The sequence below is a fragment of the Scophthalmus maximus genome, chromosome 11 (genome assembly GCF_022379125.1).
Source record: "Scophthalmus maximus strain ysfricsl-2021 chromosome 11, ASM2237912v1, whole genome shotgun sequence".
Lineage (NCBI taxonomy): Eukaryota > Metazoa > Chordata > Actinopteri > Pleuronectiformes > Scophthalmidae > Scophthalmus > Scophthalmus maximus.
In genome coordinates, this window is record NC_061525.1 from 673,888 (window position 1) to 696,882 (window position 22,995).

The 22,995-nt window shown below is 41.3% G+C and overlaps 1 protein-coding gene across 4 annotated transcripts in view; it reads right to left on the reverse strand.

Annotated features, from left to right (window-relative positions):
• Positions 1-22,995, reverse strand: part of tpst1 (tyrosylprotein sulfotransferase 1) — a 46,740-nt gene that overhangs the window by 19,343 nt on the left and 4,402 nt on the right. For all 4 annotated transcript variants that reach the window (XR_004787270.1, XR_004787269.1, XM_035621635.1 and 1 more), the window contains exon 2: positions 16,097-17,131. Coding sequence is in view for 2 of the 4 variants with exons in the window: in XM_035621635.1 (XP_035477528.1) it covers positions 16,097-16,953 (857 nt within the window). In the remaining 2 variants the exon portion in view is untranslated. The remainder of the gene's footprint in view (positions 1-16,096; positions 17,132-22,995) is intronic.

Sequence of the window (22,995 nt, forward strand, 5' to 3'; positions counted from 1 at the left end):
CATAGGCACAACAACTGATTGGATCCCACCTGGAGAGGCCCGTCTCCCGTTTTGATGACCTCAAAGTTAGATGTACTAAAAACGTGGGTAGGTTGCTTGCCATTCATCACTGCCTCAGTGGCAGTTTGATTTACAGGAAACCTGCAGAATCAATGTTCTAGATATTTTACATACAATTCATTCTTGCAAAACCAAACAGCCCCTTCTCTTATTCCCCTGGCTGTTGATAGCTATTTCAGGTTGCTGGCTTTCCCCACACGTCTATTTACCATCTGCATCCAGCTCTTCGTTGCGTATGTTTCCTGTCTGACACTATACCACAATCTGGCAATTTACTTTCCTCTAAACCATTTACTTTGCCATTCAATCTTAACACTGTGCGGGTATAGTCTCCTGCATGATTAATACAGTGAGCTGGTTTTGTCATCTCAGGAGGATGGGGGAGATGGTTTTTGAGAGACGGGCTGTGATCCAAATATCCACTCTGCAACAAATAGGTAGGGAATCACTTTAGGTAACTCCATCAAGACCCAAGAGGCTGCTAAGTGTTGACGTGGAACATAAACTGATAAAGACTAAGGCTGAGTGTTGCTAACGCAGTTCAGCTTCACTATTATGTGAGATACAGGCGATCTTAAATTGAAGGTCACACTCTCTCTCTCTCTCTCTCACACACACACACACGATCAACCAATATGTTTTTTTCAGGGGCGATATCAATACCGATTATTTGTAATCAGGAAGACCCATAACCGATATGCTGTCAAATTTTAGAAAACATACTTCAATACAACACTTCTGCTACATTAAGTCTATGGACACCTGCTATTGGTCTTTAGAGCCAGACCAATAATATCGGACAATTAGGGCTGCAAAGACGGGTCGACGTAATCGATTACATAGATTACATAAATTCGTTGATTTTGCGTAGAATGCGTTGATGCATCGCACTGTTTACGTGATGGCAACTCCCGTTCTTCGGTATGCAGAAAATGAAACTTCGTCCAAAAAAGCTTGTGTTATATGAGTGGCGTTTCTCCTGTCAGGAATGGAGCAGTGCGTAATGTGTGTGCGCGTAACATGAAAAAAAAACCTATTACAATAATCAGCCAGACTGAAAATCTGTTGCTCTGTAACAAACAAAACCCTCAACACAATCCTATGAATACTGGTCAGGAGGTTCAGTTAATGTTCACATCAAACATCACAAAATGTGTTGTCAGTTACTTTGACAGTGACATGATTGTTGCTTTTAGTGAGATTCTCACACACAACAGTCTCTAGAGTTTTTACTCGGAGTGTCGATGAGAGTTCAGAGGAGAATGGTCAGACTGGTAGGAGCTGACAGGCCACAGTAACTAAGATAACCACTCTTTACAACTGTGGTGAGAAGAAAAGCATCTCAGAGTGAACAACAAATCCAACTTTGATGGTTCTACAACGGCTTGAATGTGAAGCAGACAGTCATGTCCACATGGGACAGAATCTCAGAGGAATGTTTCCAATAACTTGTTGACTCCATGACACAAAGAACTGAGACCGTTTGACACTAAAGGGAAGAACTACCCGGGATCCATGTGGTGTTCCTAATAAAGTGCTTGGTAATCTAGAGGAGCCCATTAGAGGTTCCAAAATAAATCTGACACAAATGATTTACAGGTACAAGAAAGAACAATACATTCATTTGTTTAACAAATTTATGTTAGTTATTCTGACTATTCTTTTTTCCTCATGAACTGAACACTTATATCTCTTCAGGCTTCTAGATATCCGTTGAAACCAACGACTCGAGAAGGGAAAAATCACTCGTGGCAAACTAATCACGTCTCAAGTACAAACTGAGGCCCTGAGCTATGACAAGAGCTGTGGTGGGCATGATCCTGCAGTCTCACAGTCCTACACGAATGGCAGTGAATTTTATTTCCAGTTACAAAATGTAAATGCAAATTAAGGTTTTAGAGAACTACAGCACATTATTCTATACTATAATATATTCAGTTTGAGCTGAAAGGGTAAACTTATTTGTCAATCAATAAAAATGTTTTGTTTTTTTATTGATAAATCCTACCAGTAGTTCTCAAACAAAAATGCAAAATGCCGCTGGATCAGTGCCCCTGTGCGATGTCAGAAAATCCATAAAGTTTTAACTGTCCTCAGCAGGCAGACAGATCTCTGACCTCTCTCTGTTCCTTTTTTCATTCGGGTGCACATGAGCCCGTACAGCGTGCATGTTCACAATAATCAACCCTCATGACCCTGAATAACTTAAATCATTCCATTCCATAACATTCCATATTTCCAGCTAGTCATCTATTAGGATATTCTACCGTTTTTTAGTATTGTGTGATAGTAAATTCAATATTTTCTTTACTTTTTGGATTGTTGGCCAAACAAAACAGTAATTAACTATGCTTTGTGAAACTCTTAGACATTTTTCATTGTTTCCTGGCATTTCAAATTAAAATGGTTGAGAAAATGGAAGCAGATTACATGGCAGTGAAAATAATCATTACTTTCAGCCCTAGCAAAGTATTTTAGTCTTTAAAATGTAAATGGAAAAGCATAACAGCTTTGCGTCAGAACTGGATGTGATTAATTTGTTTAAAAGGTAAATTATTGTTAAAATGACAATGACAACATTTAACTGTTCACCAGCTGACTGCTACACAATCCACAAATTAGCTTTTCATTTTTTGATCAAAGAAACTGTCTTTGGCAAAGAGCATATTGACCTTAAAAAGCTTCATTTACTGTATGGCCAACTCATAGAACCAACATTACCATGGTTACGCTTTCAATTTAAACCATTGGAATTGGTAAACTACATTTACTCAAATCTTTTTGTTATTAATGTGACCTTCCACCCATCACTGGTTGATGCTCTTTATGGCCTTCGGCTTGTCAATTATTCATTGCTGGGCCTCCTTTACCCAAGGTGGTGTTCTGCATCACCAACGGCTGATAAGAGAGAATAGATAGAGATATCAAGATCACAAAAAGGATATAGAGTGATAGAGGTCGAATGGTGTGGCTCCCTGTTCTGGGATAAGTAATTGAGCAAGTCTTTCAGCTAGGCCTCCAATAAAATCAAAGCTAGGTAATTGATGTTAATGCCATGACAAGGTCCCACCCTGGGGCCCGGCTGCCCACTGACTGAGATTTTCGTCTAGATAGAGACCCAAAGCTGTGAGCTAGTGGAGAGTGAGGAGTCCTGGTGGTTGGAGTGGGTAAGAGGCATGTCATGGGGGTTGACTGTAATGCACCAAGGGCAAAGTGCTTGAAAAGAGGTGGGGCAAAAAGGTCTATGATGGTAAAAGGTAGTTGTGCTTTCCTGAAGGGTACTATGTGGTTGACCTTGTTTTGTGGTTGACTTTGTCTTCAAATTAAGAAATCTGGGGAAAAGAGGGGGATGAATCTCAGAAAACACTTAGATCAAATTAAGCTGGACCACAGCCTGAAATAGCAGACATGCAGACTGTCTACTGAGTAAAAACGACTGTAGCACGCATACAGAGGGAAGTGGTTTGTTTGTTTGTTTTGTCAGCAGGATTATGCAGAAACTACTCAATGGATTTCTGCGAAACTTGGAAGGATGGGACATGGGCCAAGAAAGAACTCATTACATTTTGGTGCAGATATGCACAAAGGGGCGGATCCAGTAAATTATCACTTTCTTAAACAGTGTAACGTATTGTGTCACTTCCTTTGTTGTTGCTCCTGTGAACCGTGTTTATCCACCGCTCCTCCTCGTCTCTCTTTAACACTGCGGTTTTCTCAAACTATCGGGATAACTATCCGCTCCACTCACCCTTGTTTAGTCTAAACACTCACAGCTCTCTTCCTCTTTTAGCGACTCGCTCGCTAACTCACAGCGGTTGACACGCTCTTATCTGCGCTCCGCACCGTAGCTTAGCTAGTTAGCTTTAGCAGCTGACAATGGCTTCTTCCTCTCCTGCTCTGTTTGCTCCATGTTTAGTTATTTCTCAGCCTCCTTTAGCGATAGTGATACTTGTAGTAAGTGTAGTTTGTTTGCTAGGATGGAGGCGAGGTTCAGTCTGTTAGAAGCGCAGCTCTGCACCATGGGGAGTAAGTCATTCGCTGATACTGTTAGCCAGTCCCCACTAGCCGCTCCAGTGTAGCTTCTTTAGCTCCTTCAGCTCCCCCAGCAGCTCCCGAGCAGCCGGGAGGACAGGGCAGCTGGGTGACAGCTGCCCTGTCCTAAACTGAAGCTCACGGTTCACCACCAACCACTTCACGTTTCTAATAAATTCTCCCCTCTCGACACACCCGCTGAGGAAACAACTCTGATCATTGGTGACTCTGTTTTGCGGAACGTGAAGTTAGCGAAACCAGCGTCCACAGTCTGTATCCCTGGGGCCACAGTCTGTATCCCTGGGGCCACAGTCTGTATCCCAGGGCCAGAGCAGGCGACGTTGAATCCCACCTAAAACTGCTGGCTAAGGATAAACGTAGATATGGTAAAATTATTATTCACGTCGACAGTAACGACACCCGATTACACCAATCGGAGGTCATGAAGATGAATATTGATTTGTGTGTACTTATGCAAGAGCAATGTTGGACTCTGTAGATTTCTCTGGACCCCTGCCCAACTTGAACAGTGATTACATGTATAGCCGTACATCATCACTAAACTACTGGTTGTCGAGGTGGTGTCCAGATAACAATGTGGGCTTCATAGATAACTGGCGCACCTTTTGGAGAATTCCTGGTCTGATGCGGAGTGACGGCATTCATCCAACTTTGGATGGTGCAGCTCTCATTTGTAGAAACCTGACTCGGTTACCTAGACGGTCAAACCCGTGACATTTCAGAGTTGGGACCAGGAAGCAGAGTTTCAGTCTTACACGCTTCTCTGCGCTTCTATTACAGCAGCCCCCCTTACAATACCCTATAAAAACTGTTTCTGCCCCACGACCACTTCAACTATCTAAACCAAAGGTAAATAAAAGAGGTGTAATTCACACAAATCTCATAAAGATCAACACAAAAGCTATAAATGAATCTAAGAATAGAACAATAAAATGTGGATTATTTAATATTAGGTCACTCCCATCTAAATCTTTGTTAGTGAAGGATCTGAGAACTGATCAGCACGTTGATCTATTCTGTATGACTGAAACCTGGCCACAGCCAGAAGAATATGTTAGTTTAAATGAATCAACACCTCCCTCTTATAATAATACTCATATTCCTCGGACCACAGGCCGAGGAGGAGGAGTAGCAGCAATCTACAAATCAGACTTATTGCTTAACCCTCGACCTAAACATAGTTTTAACTCATTTGAAAGCCTAACTCTTAGCCTCTTTCACCCAAGCTGGAAATGTCAAAAAACAGTTATTGTAGTCATTGTATATCGACCACCAGGCCCTTACTCTAAATTTATATCTGAATTTTCAGACTTTCTATCTGAGTTGGTGCTTAGCACAGATAAAGTTATTATAGTGGGTGATTTCAACATTCATGTGGATGTTGCCAACGACAGTCTTAGTTCTGCCTTTAATTCGGTCATAGACTCAATTGGTTTTACTCAACATGTAAACAAACCCACTCACTATTTTTTAATCACACCCTCGACATCGTTCTGACATATGGGTTAGACATTGACAATCTAATAGTATTTCCTCAAAACCCCTCCGTCCGATCACTACTTAGTTACATTTGAATTCTCCATTATTAACTTTACTGAATTTGGAGAAAAGTTCTGTTACAGCAGGTGTCAGAAAACGCTGTTAGTAAATTCAAAGAAAAAGTTCCTTTGTTATTTACTCCACTGCCATGTGTCGATACAGTGCAGGATAGTTATCAAGACTTTACTCCCACACAAATTGATGATGTTGTTGATAGTGCGGCAGCCTCACTACATTCCACAGACATGTGCTTTAAAACAGACGTCACGTAGGTTGGAAAGGAAGTGGCGTGCCAATAGTCTATATGATTCTCACCTAGACTGGAAAAATAGTTTAATTACATATAAGAAAGCCCTCTGAAATGCCAGAACCAATTATTATTCTTCACTAATAGAGGAAAATAAAAACAACCCCAGGTTCCTCTTCAGCACTGTAGCCAGGCTGACAGAGGGTAAAAGCTCTACTGAACAGTCTATTCCTCCAACTCTAAGTAGCAATGATTTGATATGAGCTTCTTTACTAATAAGACTATTACCATCAGAGAAAAAATTTACCAGCTTCTTCCCACTAATAGCACAGACACACTGTCCAGTACAGTAGCTTCTGAACCAATAGTATCGCCTAATTTATATTTAGAATGCTTCTCCCCTATAGATCTGGCTGAGCTGACTTCACTTGTCACTTCATCCAAGCCATTAACCTGTCTTTTAGATCCTATTCCATCAAGGTTATTTAAGGATGTATTGCCTTTAATTAATAATTCCATATTAGATCAGATCAATTTATCTATATTAACAGGCTATGTACCAAAGGCCTTTAAGGTGGCAGTAGTTAAACCTCTGCTCAAACATCATAGTACAGAAACAGCACTACTGAAGGTTACCAACGACTTCCTCACGGCCTCAGACAGTGGACATGTTTCTATTCTCGTCCTTTTAGATCTTAGTGCTGCATTTGATACCATCGATCACAAAATTCTGTTACAGAGACTAGAACACATTGGGATTAAAGGAACAGCACTAGAATGGTTTAAGTCCTACTTATTTGATAGATTTCAGTTTGTTAACGTTAATAACAAATCTTCCATTCATATAAAAGTGAGACATGGAGTACCACAAGGTTCTGTACTGGGACTGATACTTGTCACTTTATATATGCTTCCTTTAGGCAATATTATAAGAAAACGTCACATCAATTTCCATTGCTACGCTGATGATATCCAGCTGTATTTATCTATAAAGCCAGATGAAACTAATCAGGTAGACAAACTTCAGGACTGTCTTAAAGACATAAAGGGCCTGGATGACATAATGTTTTACTTCTGAATTCTGAAAAAACTGAGGTCATTTGACTCGGCCCTAAACACCTCAGCGAAACATTATCTGATCATATAGTTACCTTGGATGGCATTAACTTGGCCTCCAGCTCTACTTAGAGAAAGCTTGGAGTTACATTTGACCAGGACATGTCCTTTGACTCACACATAAAACAAGTCTCTAGGACAGCCTTCTTTCACCTGCGCAATATCAAGAACATTAGAAACATCCTATCTCAAAAGGATGCTGAAAAACTAGTCCATGCATTTGTATCAATTTGTATCATTTTTATCAAGGACTTTTTGAAGCGTGGAGACATTTTAAGTGGTCCAGACTAGGACCTGCAGCATCTCTGCTCTGGCTCCTGGAAGAGCCTCTGGTGTGGGGGGCCCGGCTGGATCTCCACGATGGCAGCAGACCCGGACTCACAGAGAGACTAACGAGAGCTGGAGTGACAAAACTGAGGGGAATCGTGGAAGCTGCTGGTCCTGGTTTCCAGAACACAGAGGCAGTGGCCTCCTTGCTGGGCCTGCGGTCTGTCCGCCACACCAGGACCATTCTGAACGAGTGGAACAACAGACTGGACAGTGAGGAGAAGGAGATGCTGTGGGACTATTTTAATGGAAGCGGAGCCCCCGACTCGGGAGACCCTTTTCCGGACATTGTTTTTTTAATACATCATGCTGACTCACCGGACACTGCTGGTGATTTCCACATGAAAATTGGAAAAGGTTTGTACAGAAACTATGTTCTGGCCACTCACAGGAAGACGCTGGGTGAGGGGAAGGACATGTTCTGGAAGGAAAGACTACCACGAGACAGCAAGCCGGTGTGGAGACTCTTGTACAAGCCTCCACTGAACAAGAGGTCTGGAGACCTACAGTGGAGGATCCTCCACGGGGCTTCTCCAAAAATGTACCAGTCTCTGGTGAGAGCCAGAGTGAGAGTGGATTTCAGGTTCCACTCTCTGATGAAGGCTGTGTGTTCAGTAAAGGAGGGAGAGCTCATCTTTCACTCTGTTTTTATGACCTGATTTATTCAGTTTTTTCAGTTATTTTTTTTGTTTTGTGTTTTTGTTGTTGTGTTTTTTTTTCATTTCATTTGTAGAGGACCGTGATGTTCTCTGGTAAATCTTAATAAAAATTGTTTTTTAAAAATCAAATCTCTCTCTTCATCTCTCTCTCCTTCTCCCACTTTTTCGATCTCTCGATCTCTCTGCCCTCATGTATCTACATTACATGTCACTAACTCTGTTTTCTCTCTCTCTCCTAGTAGATCTGACCCCAGAGCTGCAGGATCCAAACCCGTCATAATTATTATTATTATTATTATTATTATTATTATTATTATTATTATTATTATTATTAATAACATCATTGTATTTATAAGTGTCAGTTTTCACTAATTATAAGTATCAGTCTGGTAGAAATTAAAGCAACTGTTATACTACCCCTCTATCCCCCGATATGTTTACAGTACATGTCACTAACCCTGTTTGTGTTTTCTATCTCCCCTAGTGTATCTCTGACCCCAGAGCTGCAGGACCCAAACCAATCATTATTATTGTTATTATTGTTATTATTATTATTATTATTAATATTAATATCATCACTAATAATAACAACAACATAATTGTATTTTTTAATTATAAGTATCAGTCTGGTAGAGATTAAAGCGGCGGTTGTACAACTGTCCTCTCTCTCTCTCTTCTCTCCTACTGTCTCGCCTCCCACCCTCTTTCTGCCCACTTCTCCTCTCTTCCCCATTTCTCTCCTCACCCCAACCGGTCGAGACAGATGACCGCCCACAACTGAGTCTTGTTCTGTCAGAGATTTCTTCCTGTTTCTTCCTACTGTCTCGCCTCCCACCCTCTTTCTGCCCACTTCTCCTCTCTTCCCCATTTCTCTCCTCACCCCAACCGGTCGAGACAGATGACCGCCCACAACTGAGTCTGGTTCTGTCAGAGATTTCTTCCTGTTAAAAGGGAGTTTTTTCTCTCCACCGTCACCAAGTGCTTTGCTCATTGTGGGATTTGTTGGGTTTTCCCTGTAATATTGTAATATTGCCCTTGAGACAATGTATGTTGTGATATGGCGCTATACAAATAAAACTGAATTGAATTGAATTGTAGTGTTTTTTGAATATTTCACAGATTACCCAGGCAATAATTCATGGATCTTGACGAAAAAAGACGTGCAGATATATATGAGTGTGTGCAATTTAGTGCAGCTTGATTGAATTTAAAGGGGCTGTTGGGCCTTGGCAGAGGTTTGCAGTCAACTGAATGGCATTCTAGTTGACAGTTATTTTGTAAGAAGTAGACAAAGCAGTGTCTCCATTCTGCTCAGCTCAGAGGGCTCTGGTTAAGGTCCTCATTCATTAATATTTGATGGGAATCAATTTGTGGAGGGGTGATGGTGCACTAAAAGACCAACAACTGGATCTTGATCCCAAAGAGCTTTTCCACTCTCCCTCCCTCTGCAGACCTTTCATTTCTTTTGGCCTCACATTTGATTTTCTGTTTTTTTCTGTGGTAGGTAAAGAGGTCAGCCCTGTTTTATGTAAACATGGCCACTGAAGATTTTCCAGTGTCTGAAAACAAGTGAGAGACAAGGACACCGTGGCCTGACTGAAAACTTCAAGGGTCCTTATCATCGAATTGTGGAGGTCCAGCATTGTAGTGTCATGCCTGAAGAGCACTCAAGTATCCATAGCGTCTCTGATTGAACCACAACATGCCACGTAGCATCTTAACATGACATTTTGAATTTTGCAGGTTGTTTTATTGGATTTATGTTCTCATTTCAAAAGATGTGTATTCTTGATGCTTATTTTACTCCATATTTTTTAAACATTAAACAGATTAAATCTTAAGCTAAGAGTCAAACAGCCTAATGGCAAAAACAAAAAAAAGGCAGTGATCTTTTTGACTAATGTCAAAAAACTAAATTTGTACTCATTATATAAATTGGCTCTGATGTTTACAAAAACCTTTAGTGCAATGAACCAGTCAATACTTATCACCTACATTTTGCTCCTATCAAGAAGAAGAATGTTTGCTTTGTGGTAAACTACACATGAGTGAACTATGTTAACATGCGCTCAGTGAAATAGAACAGACTGGATGTCTGTTACCAGCATCATCAAATGTGAGTAGTTACAGAACACAAAGAATGATCTGAAACTGTAGCTATAGTGACTAAAAAGAACCAGACTGACAAACTAAACTGATCTCAGTTCTGAAAAGGGATAAAATCAGAGCCAAACATGCAGCTGGATTGTGCAGGAAGTACACAACCATAAAAAGTAAAACTGTTTCCACGTCAGAGGTAAATATTCAAACACAGGCAGTCGGTTGCTGTGATCATAGTACATTGGCTGCAGGATCATACATCAATGTCCCTGGCTTGCTGACCTTTAAAGACACAAGTAAATGGGGGAGCAGCAGTGTGTACAATACAAATATAATATGCATTATCCAGTCACCAACTAACCTCTAATTTACCAACAGACACACACTGACCTGATCTATCCCCATTAGGAAAATCACACACAACCTTGCCTGGCTTAGGGGGATGACAAAAGTGAGTGTGTGTTTGTGTGAGCTACAGGCAGGATCAGTTAATCCATCAATTGATTCATGGATAAAATAGTCAGCAGATTAATCCCAAAAGGAAATAATCATTAGTTGCCCTTGGATAGCAAATAGTTGAAAAGGGTTCTGCCTCAACCACCTGCAGCTGCAGCAGTTAACTCAAGTCAGAAAGATGTAATGATTTAATATATCAACTGTCACAGGGGACATTTTTCCACATCAAGTACTTTCAAGTACTTTTTCATGATTACTTACAATCTTTGACTAAACATTTTCAATATGGGCAACTCCCGTTCTGGGGTATGCACATGTTATATGAGTGGCGTATGTGCGTAGTGTGTGTGTGGCAGAGCAATAGAGAGACTGTCATCAAGGCGAGGTCCGGGGTAACGGAGTTGGTTGCATCAGCGAATGTGCAGTGCAGGTTCACAAACGCTGCCGCGTCTCAAGACAAACGGGGTGAGTCCCGGAGGGAGACAACACTTGGGCTCTTATTTATATATATATATATTATTTATTGGTAAGTTAACCAAAGCATTAATGGACTTAACAGAAGTTAATTGTTAGGTTAATTGAAAAGACATTATTTAGATGGATTGACTAATCGAAAAAAATAATCATTTAAAAAAAATAACCGTTAGCTGCAGTCTTACTGTTCTTATACAGTGAAGATCTCAATCTGATGCCACCCAACTTTACACATGTGGGGAACAAAATTACATTTTCGCCTCCACCACAAAAACACACCGGGAAACATGACATACAGTACTAAAGGTAGGGATTAAAGCAAAACAATTTTTTTATTATTTAGACCAAGTCATTTTCCCCATCTACATTTTAACTGTCCACCTGAGTAGAGTCTTGATTACTTCTCCCTGGTTGATTTCTACAGTAAAGACGTGTTCAAAGGTCAACAAATTGTTTCCTCTTTTTCAGCGGTTGTCAGACTCCTGCAGTCTAAACTGGACCAAACAAACACAGTTAAAGGCTGATTAACAGTGAAAGACTTGCTACAGACCAGGGAGCCAACCAGTCCAGCATAAGGAGCCCAAAGAACCCACACTCTGCAAACAGCTGTATGTTACTTTCAGAAAGTCTCCTTTTGTAGATTTCTTTGTAGGGATAGTGTTTCCCAAAGGACTTTGAGCAACAATGGAGTGTGGATGTCAGACCCTGTAGAGGGGTCCGGGGGCATTCTCCACCGAAAGAGAACATTTTGTACATTTCAAAGTTAAATCCATCAATCTGGTGAACTTTGATAGCAATTTAGCGGCTAGATCTATAAGAACGTTATGCTCGTTTTAACAATTGTGTCCTTTAGAAAAGAAATTAATCATAAACACATATGATGATCACCTCCATTAAGATCCTTACAATCTGCGTGTAGTATGGACACTGACCTCCGCCCACATACCATTACAAAAAGGGGGAAAAGCAGCTTCTTCTGAAAATATCAATCTTTGCAGAAAAACAATAACAGCACAGAAAATGAAATGAGCACTGTAAAATGAGCATAAATAATAAACTTGATACCTGCAGGAATATTTAGTAAAAGTATTAATTTGTATAAAATTATGAGCAGATTATTTCCTGAGGATATTGTAATATATGAGGAGTTGTCCTCGTGTTTTTTAGACCATAATTCTGTCTGTATTATGATTTTCAGATAATTTCCACCATCATACATGTTTTGTGTTCTTCAAAGAAATGAAGTTAATGTTCAGACAGATATTGTATATATGGCAGCAGAGAGTCTACTCTCCACTACGGAACTACGTAAGAAACGTTGTCAATCACGACAACGTTTTTTTACACAACAGCGCGTTCATGACTCCAACAGCTGATTCTCCGGTTCAGGGATCAGTGAACTGAGTGGAGCTTCAGTTCAGCAGCTCTTTGAGCAGCAGCAGCTTCAGAGCTCTGAGGACTGAGTCCTGCAGGTCTTCAGTCCACAGCTGGTCTTCACTCGCTGTGGCTCAATTACTGCACATTACTTTGGCAATAACAACACAGCGGAGGGATCACTGCGCCTCCCCATCAGTTTGTTATTCATGCATGTACAAGGTGAGGGAGCACTGCGCCACACAGGAGCAAAAAAAAAAAAACGTTCTCCGACCCAGCTTAAGACAGACATCAAAACACTCGTTAGCCTAGCAACATAAAATGCTACACATAAGTAACAATGCAACGATTCGTAAAATTCCGTAATAACGCTGGTACTTCCTCCATTCGAAATGAATATCTGTTGGTGATTATGCATAAATGCACGGTTTTACCACACCATGGTTGTAAAATGGTGCCCCTACCATTGAACAATGCTGGAAAAGCTAGCCAATGGTTGAACAAATAAATTCTTCTTATAGTCAAACAGATCAAAGTCATCAAGCACTAGAAGGATAACAGAAGGAAACAGAAATTAAAAATGGGGCCAATTAGGATTTTTCAACCACCCTCCGTTTTTATTACAGAGGAAGTGGGATGAGTTCAGTAACTGCAGAAAAACCTTAAGGTATTCAGAGAGAAAACAACTATTTTTAATTAAAACCACGAGTACTCTCATACACAGGCAATAACAAAAAGTGGCCAAGATCACCTCCAGAGGGTGTAGAGCGCGTTCTGGTTCTACGTGGCAGGAAGAGGGGGTTAGACAGAGTCGAGGAATGGGGTTGCACCCCTTCAGCGTTTCCTCACAAACTTCCAGAGGCCAGCCTTGCAAATCGCTGAAACCAAAACAGCTCTGACACCAGGCAGGGCCATGTGGAAAACCTGCTTACAGTAGTGCAAACATAATCTCATGTGTTTTGAGTCACTAATGACTAGGTTCCTTGCTGTGCTCAGCAGCAGGATGTTTCATTTCCAAATAAAATTTAACGATGGATTGTCTGGAGGCTTTGTGAAAACATAGGAGAGATACATTTCCAGGCCCAAAGTGCGCTTTAAGGCCTTCAGCAACTGAGATTATGTAGAGATTGATTATTCACTATAAGTTGATACACTGTTTACCTTCACGTCCTTTCTCTTCAGGTTCATAGTCGATCTATTCTTTCTCTCCCCGCCAGCGTAAGTAGTTAAAAGCTGAGTCTACAAGTCCAAGCTCATTTCTATTGTACTGGTAATGTGATAGATGGTGGGCCCTGCTTACCATGTGGAGCTTGTGAACCAGGCAGTAATCAAACCCTCTTACAATGGAAAATATGTATCTAATCAACACTGGAATGAGCTATTCAAGGAATGTGCAGCTGTGGAGGAAGCATCTAGTGAACTTAAAGAATCTAGTAAACCAATAAACCAGACAGACATTATACAAATTCGGCCCCATATCAGCCCTAAATCCTTATTCCCTGACAAACTATTGACAACGTTTTTACTAGATCACTCGAATGTTTGATTGACTGATTAAATACCTTCACAATTAATACTCTGGCTATCTGAAAATTAGATGGATTGTCAGAAAAAAATCTCTTCTTTGTTATACAAATATACAAAGTGTATGAGAGAGAGAGAGAGAGAGAGAGAGAGAGAGAGATTTGATTTTTGAAAACAACGTTTATTAAAAAAATTCACCAGAAACATCAAGGTCGTTTTTACAAATGCACTAAGAGAGAGCGTGTGTTACTCACTGTTGGGGAAAGTGAGAGCGTTGGTCCCGCAGCAAGCAGTGAACATCTCTACCTCACGACTGATTCAGTGATTCATGCCTCATATTGCATTTTAATTACATTTTTGCACATTTTATTTAAACACCAGACTTGAAGGTTGTTTTCATTCTCTGTTTTATGTGTTATGGAAAGCAACGTTACATTTGTCTCTCTTTTTTTGCTGATCTGAAAAATGATCCGATCCTTGACTCAAAATCCATGGAACGATCTGAACCATGAGTTTTGTTATCCGTTGCACCCCTAGTGTGTAGCATTATGCTTTTTTTCCACAGCGAAAAAGAATAGCACAGTCTGAGCCAATCAGAGGCAGAGAAGGAGCAGGCTTTTGACTCTGGTATTCTTCTTCGCTAAATTTTGGTGGGAAAAAGAAATCAGGTATAGTTAGGGATGGGCACCAAAATCCAGTATTAAACAAACCCTGGGGCTAAATTATGAATAACGGTAGTATTGATAAACTCTGACCTTCTCAGTGCTGCTGACATCGGAGCGTCGGCAGCACCGGGGCCAGCTCTCACTGCCCGTCACATAGGCAGACCTGACTGGTGTGGCGATGGCGCAGAGAGTGAACTAGCTGACAGTCTGGTTGTACTTCAATAAAGTCGGTAACATGTGGAAATCTGTCAAAATCTTTAGTGGAAGTGAAAGTACACTCTACTTCGGCTGGTCCCAGTGAGAGACAACAGCTGCAGCTTGTGGGAGGCGACTGAGGAGAGGGTGAATGAGTTCCACCTCGCTGTGACCCAGGTCATAGTGAAAGACGTACAACCATCTACAACAGTTAGTCTGTCTGTACATATTAAGTTTTGTTACTTTTTTACTTTGATGGGTTTTTATGTTTGTCCCATCACTCAGGTACTTTATATCAGTTATTTGTTCAAAATAGTGCTGTTCAGTGTTCAACAACGTACTGAGTACAGTCCAAGAAACATAACATTCGTCCATTCTACTCCTCAGTGCTTTGAGTCAGAAATGATAATAAAATGTAACACTGCTTATAATATCACCAAAGAAGAGCAACCGTTTACAAAATGTAGGTCCCAAATCATCCTCATGAAAATAACCGTTATTCCTGTTTAGTCATTTATATAATGTGTTGAGAAATTACCAATGTATATGGAAACTATGGAAAGGTATAATAGGTGTATTATTGCGGTGCCAAAAGGCGAGGTGAAATATTTTGGGTTCACTAAAATTATGTGCTGGTGCACCTAAATGAAAAATGTAGTCTGGAACCCTGAAGTGGATAGCAGAATAAAAAAAAATTTAAGATGTGTAAAAAATATAAAATATAAATACTATATACAGAGCAACCGATGTAAAGAGTTAGTCTGGAGCCCTTACGGCCTGTAATACAAAAAGTAAGTGTGCCTTTTTTTCATTGATGACGGAGCCAACTTGTGGTTGCGTGAATAATATTATTTGGAATAGTCACTGAAAAAAACTGACCAGGAGCCCAGATACAGCAGGCAGCTTCCAGAACATGCATTCCAAAAGAGTCCAAAATGTCAAGGAAACACAAAATGATTCACAGCATGGCACAGTGGTGGATGGTGATTTAGTGGGTCCTCACTGGATAATCTCTTCAACGTCCTGGAGGTAACTAAACACACACTAAACTTAGTTCAAACATGGAGAGGGAAACTCATACTTTTTCCCCTTGACAACATTAACCACGTTTGCAGAGCTAACAAAAATGTTTTAAAGGTTTCACTAAACTGACCCAAGATTACATCTAAACTGATGATTCACTATCGAAAACATAACTTACATAACAACCTTAAAGTATACTGGGCACAGAACAAGACTTCATGGCTTGGAGTTGGTTGGGCTAGGGAAAGGAAAAACAAGAAGAAGGAGTTGTCAGCTTTACTTACTTGGAGAGGGACACTCCTCCAGCTTTCCCAATGAGCTCCTCATGGTGGAGAACAGCTTTATTCCAAGGAATGTCAAGGAATTTAAGCAGTGTCCTCATCCATTTCTCAGGATGGAGGACCAACTGTTCGTAGTGCACTGGTAGGCATTTATCAGCAGACTCCAGGCACTGAGTGTACATGGTCTCTATGGCCCGATTCCACTTGGTCAGGCAGTCCCGGTAGCTGCCCAGATCAAAGCCTGCAATGGTCACCTTCCGTGAGATCATGGAGTGGACTGAAGCACGGCCATCACGAACCATTAGTACAAACTTGGCATGGGGAAAGATTTTGGCCAGGTAGGCAAGCGACTTTAGTGCAAAAGGGTCCTTGTTGCACAGGAAATTGGCAGGCTCTCCATGTTTGACGATGATTTCGAGCAGGAAGGCCTGCATGGCAGCATCCAGCACCTCATCCGTCACACCTGCCTCATCCAGGCGCATCTTCTCCCGGCCTGAGCGGCTCCACATCTGCTTCATTGCCAGGATACGTGGGATGACACGGGTTTCCTCGCCACAGCGCACCTCTGGGTGGGCGTCCAGCATTGCACGCATTAGTGTGGTTCCACTTCGGGGCACACCACCGATGAAGATGAGTGGCATGTCTTTGTTGTAAACGAAAGGTGTGCTGAGATTCTGGCCTGTCCGTAAGGTGGTCCGCATGCTGCCACCCAGCGCTGACAGAGGCATGATTCCGACGGGCTGAATGCGCTCCTCGATGCGATGGTGGCACTCCATGGCATGACGGCCCAAATAGAGGACCGTGACCGAGCTAATGACCAGACACGCCACCAGCAAGTTCTGTTTCAGTTTGCCAATCATGTTGCAGGCCACAGACACCAGAGGATAATATCTCCACAAGGGCAATTTAAGGGGAGGGTAGGAAAAAGGAACTAAAGTATAATTAAGGTTCCCACCCTTTATGGTTGTTTGCTAGGAACCAAGCACGGATCAAGCTCCCTGGTGCACAGCAGGTGTCGAGTTCCCAGCTCCATTTGGCCTGGATGGTGGAAAAAACACAAAATACATAATTATGATCATATACCAGAGCAACATTCAATTGCTAAAGTAATCAGGAAAAAAACAGACTAGAGCGAACAGTGGTCGTTTGGTGTTCTATTTGAGAAAATATACCATGTTTAATGCGGCCTCCACAGCAGACACAAAGACCTCTCCACAGCAGCAGCAACCATCTTGGTTGTTAACAAAAAGGCTTTGGTTGCTCCCATTGAGCGCTCCTCTGTCAGTCATTGGATCTCAACCTGCACCATTATGGCTTCAGGATGGAGAAAGATGGACAACTGAAACGATTGGCTGACAAGACACGGTGGAACCAAAAATCTATCCATTTAAGCAAAGATTGCAACTACTATACAACTCTCTCTCTCTCTCTCTCTCTCTCTACCTCTCTCTACCTCTCTCTCTACCTCTCTCTCTACCTCTCTCTCTCTCTACCTCTCTCTCTCTCTACCTCTCCTCTCACCCAACCGGTCGTGGCAGATGTTTCGCCCATAACCGAGTCCAGTTCTGTTAGAGATTTTTTTCTTCCCCTCTAAGTGCTTCTCATTGTGGGAACTGTTGGGTTTTCTCTGTAATATTGTGAGGTGTCGACCTCACTATGTAAAGTGTCTTGAGACAAAGCATGTTGTGATTTGGCGCAATACAAATAAAATAAAATTAATACATTTTTCATCTTGCTAGACATCATTCTGGATTTGATTTGCTGTAGCATATACATTATCTGCGACCTTTAGCCTTCAGCCACTAACATGCACACATGCACACTACAAACTATGGGCGGCTCTGGCTCAGGAGGTGGAGAGGTGACCCACTAACAGGAAAGTCGGTTGTTTGATCCCTGCTTCCCATAGTCAGCATGCTGAGGTGTCCTTGGTTAAAAATCTTAGGGTAGCGCATCCAAATCTGTTGAGATCATATATTCTGGACCAGAGTAGTGGACTGCAGGGTTTCTGCTACGTACAAATGATTGCAGCCACTCCTACAGAATTGTTTGAAATGACACGACTCTGCGAGTGCTTTCATTTTGACATGACAAGACACAAAAGACAAACGACCCGGTGAGAGGGAGCAAGCGAGTCCAGTAAGGACACAGTAGTGTTACCCGTTACCTGTGAGAAAAAGTTACATATTGCTTCTTCTTATCGGTTACTAAAAAATATACATATTTGAATATATGTCACGCAAAACTGTGTTTTACAAAACAAGTATTGCTTTTCGGATCGCTTACTGCCCCTCAAAGCCAGGTTTGGACTGACACAGCCAGGCCCACCATCTGTTTAGCATCTGACAGCATGTTGCCAACTTTTTCTCAGTGCCTAATGAGCTAAGGGGCTGTTATTGCTTTTAGGCAAACACCCTCGACTGTTAAATCATTGTTACACAAGTTAGGAGCATTTCACACAATCCTTGCATTTGCCATCCTTGGAGAGGAAGCTTGCTCAAGCCTAAGCTCAATGCTTCAAGAATTTCCTGTGCACTGTGACTAGAAAATGTGTAAATACTGTAGAAACTGTTAATTAATTTATTTTCCTGACATCAGGCTTTGTCTCTTCTTTCAGCCCACCCACACGATGTCACGTGTCTGTGTCTGCTTCTAAGTGACTCAGTGTTGAAGGGAGGGGTAAGTTATAAAGCATGCCAGGCTGACAACACCTCAAAACTGCTATGACAGAAAAAGAGGGGTATGCCGTTTCCCCCAGGCTGCTGCAACTGGCCTTAAAGGCAAAGTTCACCTTCTCATTCACTCTTTCAGTTCGATTTGATCCGTGTGGGACAAGTGGGTTATGTTACTGTGAGACTCCAGGTCAGCTTCACTGTAAAACTGTATTATGTTTTCAAGGCAGACCTCCCCAAAACAGATGCTGAACGGAAAAATAAAGACATAAAGCAACAACATAACAATATGGTAGAGAAATTAAGTGATTAACTAAGATAATCGACGAAAATGAACACAGCAGATTAGATTTTTTACAGGAAATGAAAGGAAGCAAAGGAGGTGAGGGAGAAGGATGGTGGGAAACAGAAGATGAAAGGTGACAAACAAAGAGGTGGAAGGAGACAAAGGTAACAACAGATGAGTAACTGGTATAATCACAGGCCAGTAGAGCAAACTAGACAAACTACTGGATAGTACCGCAAACTAGAGCAAATGATAGTGTACAATGTGTGTGTTGTTCTGCCCTCTTGTCTGTGCCCCTGCACCGGGCTCCGACAGAGACGCACAGATCTCTGTACGCTGGTACTCTCTCCATTAAAAAATTAATATCTGTTGGTTGAATGCACCCACAGTTTTCTGTAACAAGACTGTCTTGTATTAGTCATTATGGAATCCTCATTCTCCTTTTATTGTGGCCAGCCTGAGGCACACCTGTACAATAATCATGCTGTCTAATCAGCATCGTGATATGCCACACCTCTGAGGTGGATGGATTATCTCATGCTCACTAACACAGATTTAGACAGATTTGTGAACAATATTTTAGAGAAATAAGCCTTTTGTGTACATAGAAAAAGTCTTAGATCTTTGAGTTCAGCTCATGAAAAATTGGGGCAAAAACAAAAGTGTTGCGTTTTTATTTTTGTTCAGTGTAAATATATATATATAAACTTCTGAATGAAATTTTTTTTTCAGGCCAAGTCCTTTTCCCGATCTACCTTGTAAGTGTGACCCTGAGTAATCTAGAGTCTGGATTACTTCTCCCTGGTTGATTTCTACAGTAAGTAGATGCATGTAGTAGTTGTATTGACACTGGCGACCTCCACCCAAATACCATTACAAAAAAGGGGGAAAGTAGCTTCTTTGAAAATAGCATTCTTTGCAGAAAAACTATAACAGCACAGAACAGTTAACTGTAAAATGAGCATAAATAATAAACTTGATACCTGCAGGAATATTTAGTAAAAGTAGTAATTTGTATAAAATTCTGAGCGGATTATTTCCTGAGGATAATGTAATATATCAGATGAGTTGTCCTCATGTTTTTTTAGACCATAATTCTGTCTGTATCATGATTTTTCAGATTATTTCCACTATCATACATGTTTTGTGTTCTTCAAAGAAATGAAGTTAATGTTCAGACAGATATTGTATATACGGCAGCAGAGAGTCTACTCTCCACTACGGAACTACGTAAGAAACGTTGTCACTCACGACAACGGATTTTTCACAACAGCGCGTTCATTACTCCAACAGCTGATTCTCCGGTTCAGGGATCAGTGAACTGAGTGGAGCTTCAGTTCAGCAGCTCTTTGAGCAGCAGCAGCTTCAGAGCTCTGAGGACTGAGTCCTGCAGGTCTTCAGTCCACAGCTGGTCTTCACTCGCTGTGGCTCAATTACTGCACATTACTTTGGCAATAACAACACAGCGGAGGGATCACTGCGCCTCCCCCTCAGTTTGTTATTGACGCATGTACAAGGTGAGGGAGCACTGCGCCACACAGGAGCAAAAAAATAGCCATTCTCCACGGCTCCAAAATGCATCAATACTGAGTGTGTCCAAACTCGACACTGCACTTTATTGGACCGTTAACAACACAAATGCCAAGACGAACGGTTCTCGAGATATGACTGACAGACAATCTGAAAATTAACTTCATTTCTTTGAAGAACACAAAACATGAAATAAATGAAAATCATAATACAGACAGAATCATGTAAAGAATGATATTTTCAAAAAAAGCTACTTTCCTTCCTTTTATGTAATAGTATGTGGGTGGTGGTCAGTGTCCAACACCTATATAGGTTGTAAGGATATTAATGATTTTATCTATCCACCCTGAGAAACTCTTGTTTCTCAGAGAGAAACTCTTGTTTCTCAGGCACCAAGCAAGGACATCTTATCTATGGCAAGCCAAAACAATCAGAGAGCAGCTGAAGTCTCTCTCGAGCTGTCATAGTTGCAGGGAGATGACGACATTACTCGAAGCTAAATACACTACAGAGATCGGAGATAGGCAGACTATCTTGGGACGGCAAACACTGTGAACCTGTTGATCTGTGTAGCGAACCATAAGTCTCCTCAATATTGAGCTCTAATAATAAATACTTCTGTTTAAGATATCCACGTTTTCCGTCTTCCTGAATCAGCATTTACTCCATCAATTATTCCATTTCTGGCCTAACATCATTTATGTGAGGCTGGTTTGAAGTTGAACAACAACTAAAAAGAAAATGGCTCCAGTTGTACAAGACATTTGAAGTGTCTGGTCTAATTCGTGAATTTGTATGCAGATCATTTTCAAAAGAAAAACTGGGACAGAGCCAAAAGAAAATCTCATACAGTTTCTTCAGAGGTGAGGCCTTATGAATGACTAAACTGCGGTTGAGATTCAGAGCAGTGTCATGTTACACCTTACACCCTGGCTGAAATGTGTTTGTTTTAAATTAATTGAGGCTCTTCTCTCCTGTTACTGACACTGTATCCTCCTTGCAGGGCATTTATTCCCATTGATCTGTTAGGGGTAACAGAGGAGGCAGATTCTGCTCTCTATGGCGCACCGGTGAAACAAAATCACATCAAACTCTAATGGGGAAGGCTCTGGTCCACAGGTCCACAGTGATGGGAAAAGAAAAAGAAGAGCATGAAAGTAGACTCCAGGCAATATAAAGCATTAAGTCATTAAGACCAGAAAAAGGCACTATATAGGGGTGGGCGATCTGGCCAAAAGATCATATGACGATCTTTTGGGATAGAATCACTATCCACGATCTGAATCACCATTTTTCCCACCATCTATTGCAGTGATCCTCACTATTTTTTCCTAGTGAGCCGCACTAGCAGAAAAAGTTCAACAGACAAGCCGCTACAAAAACAAAATCCACTCCAGCCTCACAAATCTGCCTGATTTGTTATCACACAACATACAATATGTAATGCAAGTATTAGGCATACTTTAATACTGCGATGAGCGGAAGAAGGCATGCATTAAAGATGAAAATCTCCCCCCTCAGCACCCTCTACTCAGTCATCCTCCCACTAGCTGCAGCTGCTAAGGGGCTTTGGACTTGTCAGTGAATTTGGACCAGTAGAAGTAGAGTTTACTTTCACTTTCACTAAATCTTTCCACGGATCGCTCATGTTACCGCCTATACTTGCAAAACATTTGTTACACTTGTGGCAATGACCGTTGTCTCCATTGATGTTGGTGAAGTACAACCAGACATTCGACAAGTTCACTCTCTGCTATCGCAGGTCTGCATCTCTGTATGTGCTCTGTGTGTGACGGGCAGTGAGAGATGAAGGCCCTCTAGGCTTTGTGTATTGGCTGCGGTGGATGTCATGCGGGCCGCATAATGAGTTACACTAATCTAGGCTATACAACAACAGAAAAAGCGAGCAATGTCATAAAAATAAAATGTATTAAGAAAATGACAGATCCGGTCTTTGACTTGGACCAGCAGAAGTAGATTGTACTTTCACACTCACTACAAGTTTCAACAGGTACCTCTTGTTATCGCCATTTGAGTCAACGAGCCCTTTCTCCACACACACGGATCATTACACGCATTCACTAATTTCTTCAAACCCATTAGCAGCACCGATAATGATAGAGCTTATCAATACTACGATCTTTCATAATTTTGGTCGGGCCCGTTTAATACCGGGTTTTGCTACCCTAACCGATAGCCTAGCTCCATAAAATGCTAAATACAACCCACAATGCAAGGCTAATTATGCTGGTACTCTCTCCATTCAAAAATGTATATCTGTTGGTTGTAATGAATGCACACACAGTTTTTTGTAACAAAACTGTCTTGTATTATGTTAATAACGGTATCTGCATTCCGCTTAGAACCTTCCCACCAATTTGTACGATTCCTCTTAAAAGCAGATCATATGCAAA